Source organism: Pogona vitticeps, chromosome 6, assembly GCF_051106095.1.
Source record: "Pogona vitticeps strain Pit_001003342236 chromosome 6, PviZW2.1, whole genome shotgun sequence".
Classification (NCBI taxonomy): domain Eukaryota; kingdom Metazoa; phylum Chordata; class Lepidosauria; order Squamata; family Agamidae; genus Pogona; species Pogona vitticeps.
Window position 1 is genome coordinate 90,784,459 of NC_135788.1, and position 13,181 is coordinate 90,797,639.

Below are 13,181 nucleotides of genomic sequence, written 5' to 3' on the forward strand. Positions count from 1 at the left end.
AGGGAGTACTATAACAGCATGGATGTGGGGCAGTAGGGGGGAGACACTTCATGGAGTATTTGTATCAGTCAAAGACCCAGGCCATAAACCCAGATGCAGATCCCAGAGCTGAGGAAGGTACAGGTCAGGTGTGGACTTGTGGTATACCAACTGGACATTGCAACTTCTATTAGCCTTAAACAGCATAGCCAAAGGTTTCAGTCCAACAGCAGCTAGAGGACCATCAGTTGTCCACCTCACTAGATAGATGGCAGTGGAACAACACACATTTCATTACATAGAGCCTCCTTTTTGAATCTTGGACAAGATCTCCCAATGGAGCTGCTTCCTCCGGGCACCTTGGAAAATTCAGTGCCATGGCCAAGTGAAATGTGACATAAAGAAGGCCTCTTCTGCTAATGGCTGAACCTCTGTGCTCTCTATATATCTTATGTGCTGATCCAGTTGATGGTTGCTGCCTGCTGCTTGTTATTCATTTGTGTTTACATTTCTGCATAGCTACACTGCAGAGATTGGAAAGGTATATTTTGGGGCTACAAGTCTCATAGTTCCCTTGCTAATCATGCTGGCTGGGGGGATTCTGGGAGCTGCAATTTTAAAAAAAATAACTTTTCTAAAAGATTGGGAGGTAAAAGATAGCCACTGATCATGTGTTGTCACAGAGAATGTGAGTCTTTTGAGGTGGTACAGTTCTTGCTTTAATATGGCAGCAGGGGTTAGTTGTGCCCCTTAGCTTCTCTGTGATGTTATATAATTGGATTTTTTAACATGTGCTGCTATTTCCTGTTGCATTTTATAACGCAGAAGTGTGTTACTGTTTGCATTTTATGATGGGATTTTATTGTTTGCATCTCATACTTCTGGTGTTTATTTTATTGACCACTGGGTTTCTGTTTGATTGCTTGCCATATTTGATTATCTTTAGGAGGCTAGGCAAGCACAGATTTATAAGGTGGATACTCTGTTTCCCCGAAAATAAGACCTAATCTGAAAATAAGCCCTAGTATGATTTTTCAGAATGCCCGTAATGTGAGCCCTACCCCAAAAATAAGCCCCAGTTAAGTGAAACCCCACCCTCTACCATTGTGCAGCAACCAGAAGAAGATGACATGACTGTTTGAATAAATCTAGATTGTTGTACATGGAAAAAATTAAAACATCCCTAAATAAGCCCTAATGTGTTTTTTGAAGCAAAAATTAATATAAGACCCTGTCTTATTTTGGGGGGAACACGGTAGAAGCCTAGCACCATTATTGGGCAGGTCTTAATTACAGGCAAGTGTGATTTGGAGGTAAAACAGACAGGGAAGGGAACTCTTTCTTTTTAGGCTTTCCTTCTCCAGTTTGTTTCCTGAAATATCTCAGCCTAGCTAAGGGTTTCCTGGAGTTACAGTTCAACACGTCTGGGGAGCACCATACGGGGGAAGGCTCTGTTAGGCATTTGTGCTCTGTCTTCCATACCACTTCTTCTTTCAGTTTTGGGAATTGTGATCATTTCAGCAGCTCATCAGTGCTTTAAGCCAGTGTTTTCCAACCTTGGGTCCCCAGATTATCTTGGTCAACAACCCACAGAAATCCTGGCCAACACAACTAGCGGTGAAAGCTTCTAGCTGCTGTAGTCTGAGAATATCTGGGTACCCCAGGCTGGAAACCACTGCTTTAAGACACTGTTGATGAATGCTAGAGTGTCAAATGGGGTGGGGATTCAACCCTCTAGGACTCAATCCTGGATGAGTTCACCAAACAAGGAGGAGGTATTTGTGGGTAAAGAGGAAGCTGCTACTTAGGAGGAAGGGAAGAGGTCTGTGCAGATCTCTAATGTTACTTGCCTTCCTTTGTTCAGGACCTATGTCCAGCTGTTTGCCAGATTCAAATGTGTACATACTAACAGAGGAGGGGTGAGATCCTGTTGATTTAGTACCCACCCTACCTGCTACCTAACTGTCTTTGTGTCAGAAATTATCTTTATAGTGAGTTTGGAGGGCCTGTAAACTTGTTATGGAGAAGTTCAGTCTGATGCTATAGTCTCCTTGTCACATGTGGTTTAAGATTTCCTGACTGCCATGCCAAATGTTGGCTTGTCTCCATTTATGTACTGCTCGACATATGTGGCTTTTTATACACTTGGTTTTATTGCTGGGCAGGCAGGTACTGCTCGGTGAGGAGAAGAATTTGATGGTGTTCCCATGTAATCATGGAGCGATCTTGACCCACTGATCTTCAGACTAACATTGGTGGTAGGAGGGTGCAAATTAACAAAACGTGCTCTCCTGGACTGGAGACTATTTGGAAATATAAACATATATTTTCCTCCTTTTATGGAGGAACCCATTCCCCTTCCCTACCTGCATTGTCTTGCAAAGGTGCAGAACCCTCTATTAATACAAAATCAATAAAGTTTCGCCAGCTATCAATAAAGACATTCTTATTTATCAAACCTTTCTTTAGTTTAATATTACATGTTAATTTTTCTTTAGTAGCTATATTCCAGACTTCTTTATACCAATTATTTAACTGAAAACCATGCTTTGCTTTCCAATTTCTTGCTACCACTAATCTTGCTCCTGTTAATAAATTTGAAATTAATTTTTCTGTTGTCCATTTCCATTGTTCCTTGACAAAGAAATACATTTTAACAGAAAGTAAAAATTGCTTACCTTCTGTTAAACTACTTTTTTCTGTATAAGTTATTGGTCACCAAAAGGGGACCAAGGAGTACCTGCTTCAGAGGTGCAATATTTATTTTATTTATTTATTAAATTTGTACCCCGTCCATCTGGAAACAAGTCTACTCTGGGCGGCTAACAATAAAAGTGGAATAAAAACAGTACAATAAAATTAAAAGCAACAATAGTAATATGGTTCAAGATGGGGAAAAAATAAAAATAATCAAGTGATGACATAATAGTATAATAACAGGCTCTCTGCAAGGATGAGTTTTTGGACTCCTGCAATGAAATCTTTATGGTCAATGTGTTTGTTCCTCATGGCCTACTTGTATGTCCCTAACCATCTAGATGCTTTTGGTCAAAGTTTAGAAAGAAGAGAATATAGCTTAAGCTATCTATCCTTTAATGCAGTGGTCCCCAACTTTGGGCCTCCATATGTTATTGGACTACAAATCCCAGAAGCCTTCACCACCACCTCTGCTGGCCATGATTTCTGGGAATTGAAGTCCAAGAGCATCTGGAGGCCCAAGGTTGGGGACCACTGCTTTAATATGTTTAATGTGTTTTGAGCTATAGCTGTCATCATCCCTGACTGGCAGTCACTGGTTTTGCTTGATCATGGTGATGAGACTCATGATCCAGTATCTCTGGAGGATACTAAGATCAAGGAAAGTTGGTCCTGGAGATGTGGATAGAATGAACTGGGACTCTTTCACACAGCTTGCTATTAGAGAAGATCCAAGATTAGCATTACTCTTCACACTCTTAGCATTTCTTATTTTCTCTTTCTCTAATTTTGCTTATGTGCAGACCTCTCAAAATCTCAAGAAGAGTTTAAGAGAAGAAATTGTTGACTATGACTTTAAAACATCATTTTTTGACATATTTGTAAGTATTCCAATGATGAAGTGACTTGATACAGTAGCTAAGAGGAACTCTCTTTTTTTGCCAGGAGTAATAATGTTGCTAAAAAGGAAGCACAGGGTTGCTTAAAGCAGTGGGTCACAACTGTTTTGACAGCAGGGACTGGTTTAGTTGAAAACCATTCTCCCAAGGACTGTGGGTGGTGGTGGCTGGCGTCCATCTGGATGTGGGTGCGGGGGGCATGCATGCATTTGTGCCTGTGTACAGGAGTGTGGGGGATGCATGCGTGCATGTGGGAGGCGGATGGGCATCCATCCATACACGTAGGGGTGGGCGGGTGGGTATCTGCGTGGGGGGGCAGGCATGCGGGTGGGCAGGAGTGCACCTTGGCGGCCCAGTCCTTCCAAGGCCACAGACCGGTACTAGTCTGCGGACTGGGGGTTGGGGACCCCTGGCTTAAAGGATCAATATGGATGACCCCGGAAGTATTGCAGGCATTAGCATTTCACAGGCCTCTTCCTAATTGAGTCAAAGTTCTGCAGAACTCAGTAAGTCTGCATATTCTTGTACACTGAATTCAGAAAGGCTGCATATTCTTATGCCAATTCAGCATGATTCATAGACAGTTTCTATTGCCCTGTATCTCTGAGTACTTCAGTAATGTACAATCATGTCCTGTATATTTCTTTCTATAAAAGGTCTTGGCTTTTTTCCGGTTCTCGGTGCTGCTTCTAGGGTATGCTGTCTTAAGGATCCGACACTGGTGGGTTATAGCGGTAAGAGGCTATTTATTTTTGGTATGATCTTCTGTACATACACATTTTGTAGCTTCTGGAGAAATAGTTCTGGTATTGTTTATTCATGGATCACTCTCACTTTCTCTCTCTCTTCTTCTCCCCTGCTCCCTTTTTCTCAAGATCAGTACGTTTGTTTCCAGTATCTTTCTGGTAATGAAAGTAATCTTCTCACAGGTAAGCTGCTGATAAGAATGTCCAGCAATTGTTGGGTCATCTTTCATATTGTAATCTGAAAAACTAGCCAGATTTAATTCATTTACCATATAAAAAATATTCATTGGTTTAGAGATGCAAAAGGGTGGTTCTACGTGCTTTAAGGCATACCTAATCCTCATCAATTAATTTCGAAAAGAATTGTCTGGTTCCTATTAAGTGATATCCAGTAAGTGATATGAACCTTCTTCTTTCCCAACAGCTGTTGAGCAAAGGGGCTTTTGGCTATCTTCTGCCCATTGTTTCCTTTGTCCTTGCCTGGCTAGAAACATGGTTTCTGGACTTTAAAGTCTTACCTCAGGAGGCCGAGGAAGAACAATGTGAGTCCCTGAGTTGAATGATAATGAATGAATGTAATGTAACCACACCCAGTAATGAAATCAAGATCCCTGATAGTGTAGCATGATATATTACAGATCCATACTTTGGTAATACCTTTATTAAGCCTTGATCTGATAGTTAAGCAAGGCATCTGATAGTTAAGCAAGGCAGGGGTAGTTGGAAGACGCAGAGTGCTGTCCTCTGAAGATGCCGGCCACAGAGACTGGCGAAACGTTAGGAAGAACAACCTTCAGAACACGGCTAAAGAGCCCGAAAAACCCACAACAACCATTAGATCCCAGCCGTGAAAACCTTCGCAAATACGTAGTTTGAAGACTTTGAGCTGTTTCCTCCTAAGGGAAACATTGTAAAATAAGAATGGGAAACTTTAAGCAGTTTTCATCCTATTCCACAGACTTCGAACATGCTGCACCCATGCTCACTGTGCCACTGAATATCAGTGGCACACCATAAAAACCCCTTCAAAATATATATTTTGCTTTTAAATAGGGTGTTGTCTAAATTTGTGTAACACACACAATTTTGCATCAAATATAGTTGGTTGGTTGGTTTTTAAAGGAAGGGCTATAAAATGGCTTTAGGGAGCTCTTTGTTACCCATCCCTGTTCTAAGACAGGCAACTGGAGAGTATTTTAAGTTGGCATCTTGCTGATCTACGATAGGTAACTTAAAAGATCCAGCATTCTGCAGCCTCAGGCTTGTTTTATATGTCTAATTGTTCCTGTATTGGGGGAGAACAGAAAAGCAGAATACCTAGGGGAGATCATTTTCTGTTTTGTTCTTTTTTTCCTTTCTGAAAAAAAGGGGAGGGTTAAAGATAACAGAAATGAACAAACACTAAGTATAAAGCCACACACTCCAGATTAGTTCGAGGAGAAAAGCACTCTGCTGCATTAGATGCTTAATCACTTTATAGATATGATAGGCAAAGAGGCCATTGCTCATACCAGGGTAGAGATAAGCCTGCCTTTCTAAGCAAAAGTGTCTCTCCGTGTGCATGTTAAGCTATGGGGGACATTCTTGTTGTGCCCAAATGTGTGTCCAAGATAATCATCATAGGCATCCTTCAGTCTCCAAGATACGTGTTCGAATTTATCACATCTTAATTTCCATTTGAAACACAAAAGGGAGTGGATGAGAAGAAGGAAAAGCCAGTCCTTCATCTAGGAACTTGAAGACTAGAAGGTTATAGATTGCTGCATGCATTTGTACCAAACATGAGCTTCTCATTCATACCTGAGCATCCCATGTTCTCTTCTACCTCCAAAATATACACTCTCATGTTGGATCTAGAGTGAGCTAGTCAGTGTGGGTGTCATACATAGAATGCCAAACTAGAACTTGAAAGACTCTAAATTGAATCTTCATGGACTTCTCACTAGATTACTTGACCTGACACCCCTCACAGGGATATTTGTATACACTGGATGAAAGGGGATATCTTCTACCCAACAGGAAGGACAGGATAAAAGCATTAATAACACATCTTACCTTCACAATAAATTTAGTGTGTGTATAATTATTGGGGAGGCATCCCAAACATATCCCACTCTGCTTCTGTGCAGTCCAGCCAGATGCTAGATTACAAGTCCTAAGTCTCCAGAATGTCAGACCAACAATTTAATACAAACTCTTCTTTGTTAAGAAATTCCTGGCTGCGTTTATGGGAATAAAATGCTTCCAAGTGTCTGTGTTTGCTCATTCTCTCTCTCTCTCTCTCTCTCTCTCTCTCTCTCTCTCTCTCTCTCTCTCTCTCTCTCTCTCTCTCTCTCTCTGCCCTTGGCTCTTCCCCTTCACACTGATAGATCTTCAGCTGAAATCCTCCAAATAAGAATGCCAGACCAGTCACAGTGTGCTCTCTGTGAGAGATGCAAACTATCTCTTGTGAGATATAAACATCATGCAAGGATAAGAAATGGCATTGTTTTTTTCTTTCCCAATGCGGATGGGAACAAATTACATGAGACTTTTGATAGCATTTCAACTTTAGCAAAAACTGCTTTTTGTACAAAAAAAAGAGAGATCATTCTTTGCAAAACCCCACAATTTAGCTAAGTGTGCTTTTCCATTTGTGGTGTGTGTACATTCTTTGCTCCTCAAAAGAAAAGAATACTAGAAACATCTTTACACAAAGCGGTAAAGATCTTGATGTGAGGAAAAGAGGTTTTTGCTCCACTCTTGGTTGGAAATGAGGAATCTAGCAGGACCTTCAAATGTATAGTGGAAGTGTCTTGTGCTGAGATCACCTGCGTTGATGAGAGAAAGGAATTCTGTGAGCCCCTTTTCGGTCTCTGCTGCACAACTCTCAGATATCTGGACTGGGTCTTAGTCTTTCTCCAGTGTAGCCTGCTGGCCTCTGTTTTTCTATATGGAAGTAGAATTTCTGAGATTTCCCATTTTCTTCAAGCATCAGTTTGCCCTTTACTGAACTTTCCCACTTCATGTGCTGTTGCACAGAATGTACGTGGGAGGTAATATGATTATGAATGAACCTAATTGCTTTTTCTTTCTTCAGGGTACTTGGCAGCTCAGTCTGCTGCGGCCCGTGGACCCCTTCTGTATTCAGGGGCGCTTTCTGATGGGCAGTTCTATTCCCCTCCAGAATCTGCTGCAGGTGAGGGATGTTTCTTCCTCTTTGGGGGCAACTTTGACATATTTAAGATGTATTATGACAGTCAGTCCTCAGATTCAAGCATTGTTGAGTAGGAGAGAGAGAGAGAGAGAGAGAGAGAGAGAGAGAGAGAGAGAGAGAATGTCTTCTATCAGCTCTCGAATGTGAGAAGATAATACAGAAGCAGCAGACTCACATAACATTGTGTTCTTCTTCAGCAGAAACCTCTTGTTTAATTGCTCATGTTAGCATGACCCCACTCTTTCCCTCCTGTCTTAATGAAACGAGTGAAAAAGAGACAAGGGCACAGTCTATATGCCAGAGCTCAGAAAGGTTTATGTGGTGAGCACGCAGGTTCAGGATGTTGCAGTCTGAAAAATAATTTTCCCAGCCTCTGCTCAGACTGATGACTCATGGCTGAAATACAGTGGTACCTCGACTTACGAACTTAATCCGTAATGGAACAGTGTTCGCAAGTTGAAAAGTTCGTAGGTCGAGGCACCATTTCCCATAGGAATGCATTGAAAACTGATTAATGCGTTCCAGGGGAAGAAAAAAATACCCAAAAAATAAAAATAAAACACTGCAGGTCCCACGCTGGGACTGCAAAAAAAAAATCACAAAACGACAAAACAACACAGAAACATACCCCCTCAGCCCAAACCTACCCTCCAAAGCCCACCCAGAACAACTTTTTAAAAAGAAAAAAACTAGCACTTACCCATCCAAAGCCTCCTGGTGGTCCCCCGCCGCTGTGACCGCCACCTCAGTGAGGCTTGAGCTTGGCCAGGACGCTTCACCCCTGGCCGCTGCGGAGGCAGCGGTCGCCCAGTGGCGAGAGACTTGAGCTGCCCGGGTTTCGGCCGCTTGCCTCCCGGCTCGCCTCCTGCTTGCTCTGCGCCACCCTCCATGGCCCATGGCGGCAAATTCAAATGGCGGAGGGCAGCAAGGAGTGAGCGGGAGGCAAGCCAGGAGGGAAGCAGCCAAAAAACCCGGCCAGCTCAAGCCTCCTGGCACTGGGTGACCGCTGCCTCTGATTGTGGCTTCCCCACCACCTCCCAAGGCTTTCCCGCCACCTCCTGGGGGTCCAATCGCGGCGGCGGGGCAGCAATTTCAAATTTCCTATCCTTTTCCGCCACTGCGATTGGATTCCCAGGAGGTCTTCCAGGGCTTCCCTGACACCATTGGAGATCTCCTGGGGGTCCCCCGTCACTGCAGTCGGCGCCTTCAGGCTTTCCCGGGGGGGAGTAGAATGGACCTACCAGGGGAATCCAGAGAGGGCTTCCCCTGGTAGGCCCGGTCTACCCCCCCCCAGGAAAGCCTGAAGGCGCCAACTGTGGTGACGGGGGGACCCCCAGGAGGTCTCCAATGGTGGCAGGGAAGCCCTGGAAGACCTCCTGGGAATCCAATCACAGTGGCGGAAAAGGGTGGGAAATTTAAAATTGCTCCCCCACCGCTGCCATCGGACCCCCAGGAGGCCTCCGGAGACCTCCAAAGGCGGCGATTGCAGTAGCCGGGGACCCCTAGGAGCTCTCCAGTGGTGGCGGGGAAACCCTGGGAGACCTCCCAGGGTCCCCCACTGCCATCGGAGATGACCTGGGGGGGTCCCTTTTCCTAACCGTTGGGGTGAAAGAGCAGCCTCTTCACCACCAACGGTTTGAATGGAATGAAAAAAAGGCAGGGGAAGTTTGAATTTCCGGCCCTTTTCCCCTGCCTTTTTTTTCGTTCGTAGATCGAGGCTCCATTCGCAAGTCTATGCAAATTTTTGTGAACAAAGCCGAAATGTTCGTTGGTAGGGACGTTCGCAAGTTGAGGTTCCACTGTATAGAAGAGCTGACTCCTGTGAGCGGCCGGGTAACTTTTGTCCTGATAGACTCTAAAAGCAAGCTTGATGATTTGATAACTGTTGTTCTGATGTCAGTGAATGAACAGTTGTTGCCCAGAGTACAAAAGGTGATATTAGGAATTGTAGGAATATTGAGCTGTCTGTTATTGTCCTGCATTTTGCTCTCCCAGAATCCATATCTCTTGACTTGTAAACATTTTCCTTTTTCTCTCCATCTGTAGGATCAGACGATTCAGATGATGAGCTTTTAGGGAAGAGAGCACTAACAGATGAGGTATGTCTGTCATACATTTAGTAGCAATCTGGTGATCCTTTGGGGCTTGCTTCCAGTCAAGCTACAGAACTATAGGTAACAAAATTCTCTCTAGCACAAAAGGATTTACAGCCCACCAGGTTACAAAGATGACATCACAAGAGCATGCAACTGGTTCCTGCTGTTTGTGCCTGCATGTATATGTATTCAGTGGCCAAGGTATCAGGGAAGCAGAGGCTCAAATTATGGATCCATTCCTTTCCTTGTGCACAAAAGATGACATTCTTCATTATCTTCTGGTTCAGATGTCTTCTGGGAAAAATCTTCATGGTTTCATTTAACTACTGTGCAGCTTTAAGATAACTGTCTGATTGTAACCAGAATTAATTTGATAAAGCTTATGGAGCATTTGAAATTCCACAGGAAATCAAAAAGAAAAAAAATGGTGTGGTTCTGGTATGCAATCCAAGGATAAGGGGAGTGATACCATCCCCCCCTTGAAAAAAAAACAACCACAAGCCAGCTTTTGACCCTGCATGGCCCTTCACCAGACTGGTGCCATGGTGATATTTTGGTGGTCTGATAAAAGTGTCACCCACCTGTGTCTGTGGGAATGCCTCAAAATTAAGCCTGCCTGCCTGCCTACCTACCTACATATCTACCTACCTACGTGGGCCTTTGGCCTTTTAGATAAAGGAGAAATGTACCAAAACAAAGTTTGGTATAATACCTAGATTACACCAACAAAAAGGGCACAATTTTTTTTCAGTGTTTTGAGTTGCATTCATCCTCTTTCGGCCACTAGGGGGCAGTATTATTCCAAAGAAGAGTTCTCAGTTAATTGGGCTTCAGATTTTAAAAACATGTAATTATATTTAACTGAAGTGTTAGGCCTATATCAAATACTTTAATATAAGAACTTTAATATAGGTACTAGAAGTGCTAAACTAATACTTTAACAAAAGTATTACTTTGCTATTTTCTGAGTGAGAGACAGCCTCGTGTAATGATGCTTGGTCTAATACATCTGTGCATCTTGAAAAAACATGTTGTTGTTATTTTGCCCTGTTATATCCTGAAACAACATGTAGACAATAAGAACTTGAGGTCCAACTTCCCTTTCTTTTCCTTCTCCCATGGTGCCTCAGTCTGAGGAGACCCCTGACATATCCTCCATGTTGATTTCACTTCCCTCTGGTCTGAATAGGCTCGTTAGATGGACAAAGGATGGGGGAGGGATAATCCCACTTCTGCAGTCCTTCTCCACCCATTGTCATGGGTCGTTGAGGGTTGTTAATAGTGGTCTTTATGGTGTGTGTGGTCCTGATCTTTCTGGAGATGGATGAGAGGGCAGCATGATAAATAGGAGACAGGTTATAGGTATCTAAGGCCTCCACCTCTGTTGAGTGAGGGATTTTCTATATACACATATATGATTTCCCTGACCCCTCTCTCAAACGCCTATCTTTTCAGTCCAAAGTGAGTACATCTTGGTCATCAAATGAATGCCTTTTGTCCTTCAGATGAAGGAACACTGCTGAGCCGTTGCCCCTCCTGTGCTGGGCTGTTCTCCTGTTTAGTGGCTGTTTGGTTTCTCCAATGTAGAGCTCCGAACACTCCTCTTTGCATTGGACCACATATACCTACTGTATTGCTCCCTGTTGTGTTTTGGCATCCAGTCTTTTGGGTGGACAAGTCTCTTCCTTAGTGTGTTTGTAGATTTAAAGTGCACAGGTATGTGGTGTTTACAAAAAAAAAATCATTTAGCCTATTCAGACCAAGGGGAGGTGAAACCAACATGGAGGATAGATATATCAGGGATCTCCTACCAACTCACCTCAGATTGAAGAAACTACTGTACTTGGATGAGTAGCAAAACATTTTAACCTAATAAGAAAGAAGTCCAGTTGCCATGACTCAACTTCCAGAGAACCTCACCAAGATGACTGAGAATCTCCACAGATATCTTGTCAGCCCTAATCCTATTACTTCTGTGTCAGCATAAGTTAAATGGAATAAGTCATGGCAGCAAATTGTACTGCTTGAGAAACTGTTGTTGATTTTTTCATTATGTACTTTTTAACTTACCTGATGTACATATATTAAAGGGTACTAGCCAGTATTTTCAAGAAGCTTACATATATTATGTGCCTTTTTTGCTTGGCCTAATAACCCTAGTATGGATTTTTATATAAATAGAATCATTATCCTTTATTTTGCAGATTTTAACTAATTTAATAATGAACACTGTAATTAATATAATCATATGATTGGCTAATGTTTCTTTAGCCAGATAATTAATTTTTCTCAATATAATCCTTTACATCGCCTTCAAATGTTTGCTTTAAATGAAAACAAGTTTTGTTTTAGAAAGCCACTTCCACACACACTTACTCATCCCAACAGACTGGAGAAGTGGAACTCAATTGGATGTGGGACTGGTTGTGTGTCACTCAGAAGTGTGTCATCGTTTGTCCTAGGAGAGAGAATATGTCCGGCAAGGCAAAGTGGCGATGGAGGTGATGGAACAGATCTTAGCCCAAGAGGAGAACTGGGTCTTTGAGAGATGCACTGTAAGTTTATGGTTCCTAAACAATTGGAAATATCAGTCTCACAGATGAGAATTTACCAAGTATTCCTAGGCTATGTGCGACCCTCCTTAAGAGACAGAAAAGGAAGTGCTCTTCCAGCCCTGCAGGATGCAACTTAAGTTGAGTTTTACCTTAAAAAGAAACTAAACAAAAAGCTGGGAAACCTCAGCATGATTCCTTCAGAGTGGTTCTTTGTAGATGCTTCCCTCACAAGGCGGAAGAGAGGTACCAGCTGTAGGAAAAGGCTAAAGAAGTAGTGTTCCAGGTGTGTGATTCATTCTGCCTCCCTTTTGGGTGCCATAGGAAAAAGATAACATTGAAGACGGGCTCCGGTGTTGGTGCAATCTGATTTCTATATGAAGCAAAGATCATCTGAGCAGTTTTCTTGACATTGCCTTGTATTTTTCCCCAACCCCCATGTCGAATCAGAAATTGAAGCCTTCTGGATACTGCTTCCAGGCAGGTCCTCCTAAGGGTCTCTAAATTAAGAGGAGCTTGGAAAAAGTTACATGTTTGGACTTCAGCTTATGGAATCTGTAGTCAGTTCAGCCAGACCAAGCTGGTTTTGGGATTCTACATCCAAAACTATGTTATTTTTGAGCTCTAAGATAATTATAGTCTTAAGTAGCTGCACTCAGATCTTCTTCTGCCTCATGCTTTCCACTGCTACCTCTCATGTCATCTGGAAAAACCCTCTTAAGTCCTGTCATCTACAGGTCAAATTAAGTTTGCAGGGACCTGCTGAGAGATGTCCTTGGTGCCTTCCATCTCATCTATGGAAGAGCCTATCCAGGACTCTCATGAAAGACTGGGGCTGAACATCTTCTGGAAGCATCCTAAGACGTTGGGTTTTTTCAACAGTAATTTGGAAGTGGGGCAGGGGGATAATTGGCCTGGGGAATTCTGGGAGTTGCAGTCTGAAAACATATCTGCACATCTCTAGTGTAGAACCATTAGCATACGCTTACATGATCTGAAAGCTTTCATAGAGTCAT

General features: G+C 42.9%; 1 protein-coding gene across 1 annotated transcript in view; it reads left to right on the forward strand.

The window, feature by feature from the left end:
• STARD3 (StAR related lipid transfer domain containing 3) overlaps positions 1-13,181 on the forward strand; it is a 34,717-nt gene that overhangs the window by 12,489 nt on the left and 9,047 nt on the right. Inside the window, exons 3-9 of the mRNA XM_020799294.3 lie at positions 3,480-3,557; positions 4,232-4,309; positions 4,451-4,504; positions 4,746-4,863; positions 7,401-7,499; positions 9,564-9,616; positions 12,076-12,168. Of these exons, the coding sequence (XP_020654953.3) occupies positions 3,480-3,557; positions 4,232-4,309; positions 4,451-4,504; positions 4,746-4,863; positions 7,401-7,499; positions 9,564-9,616; positions 12,076-12,168 (573 nt within the window). The remainder of the gene's footprint in view (positions 1-3,479; positions 3,558-4,231; positions 4,310-4,450; positions 4,505-4,745; positions 4,864-7,400; positions 7,500-9,563; positions 9,617-12,075; positions 12,169-13,181) is intronic.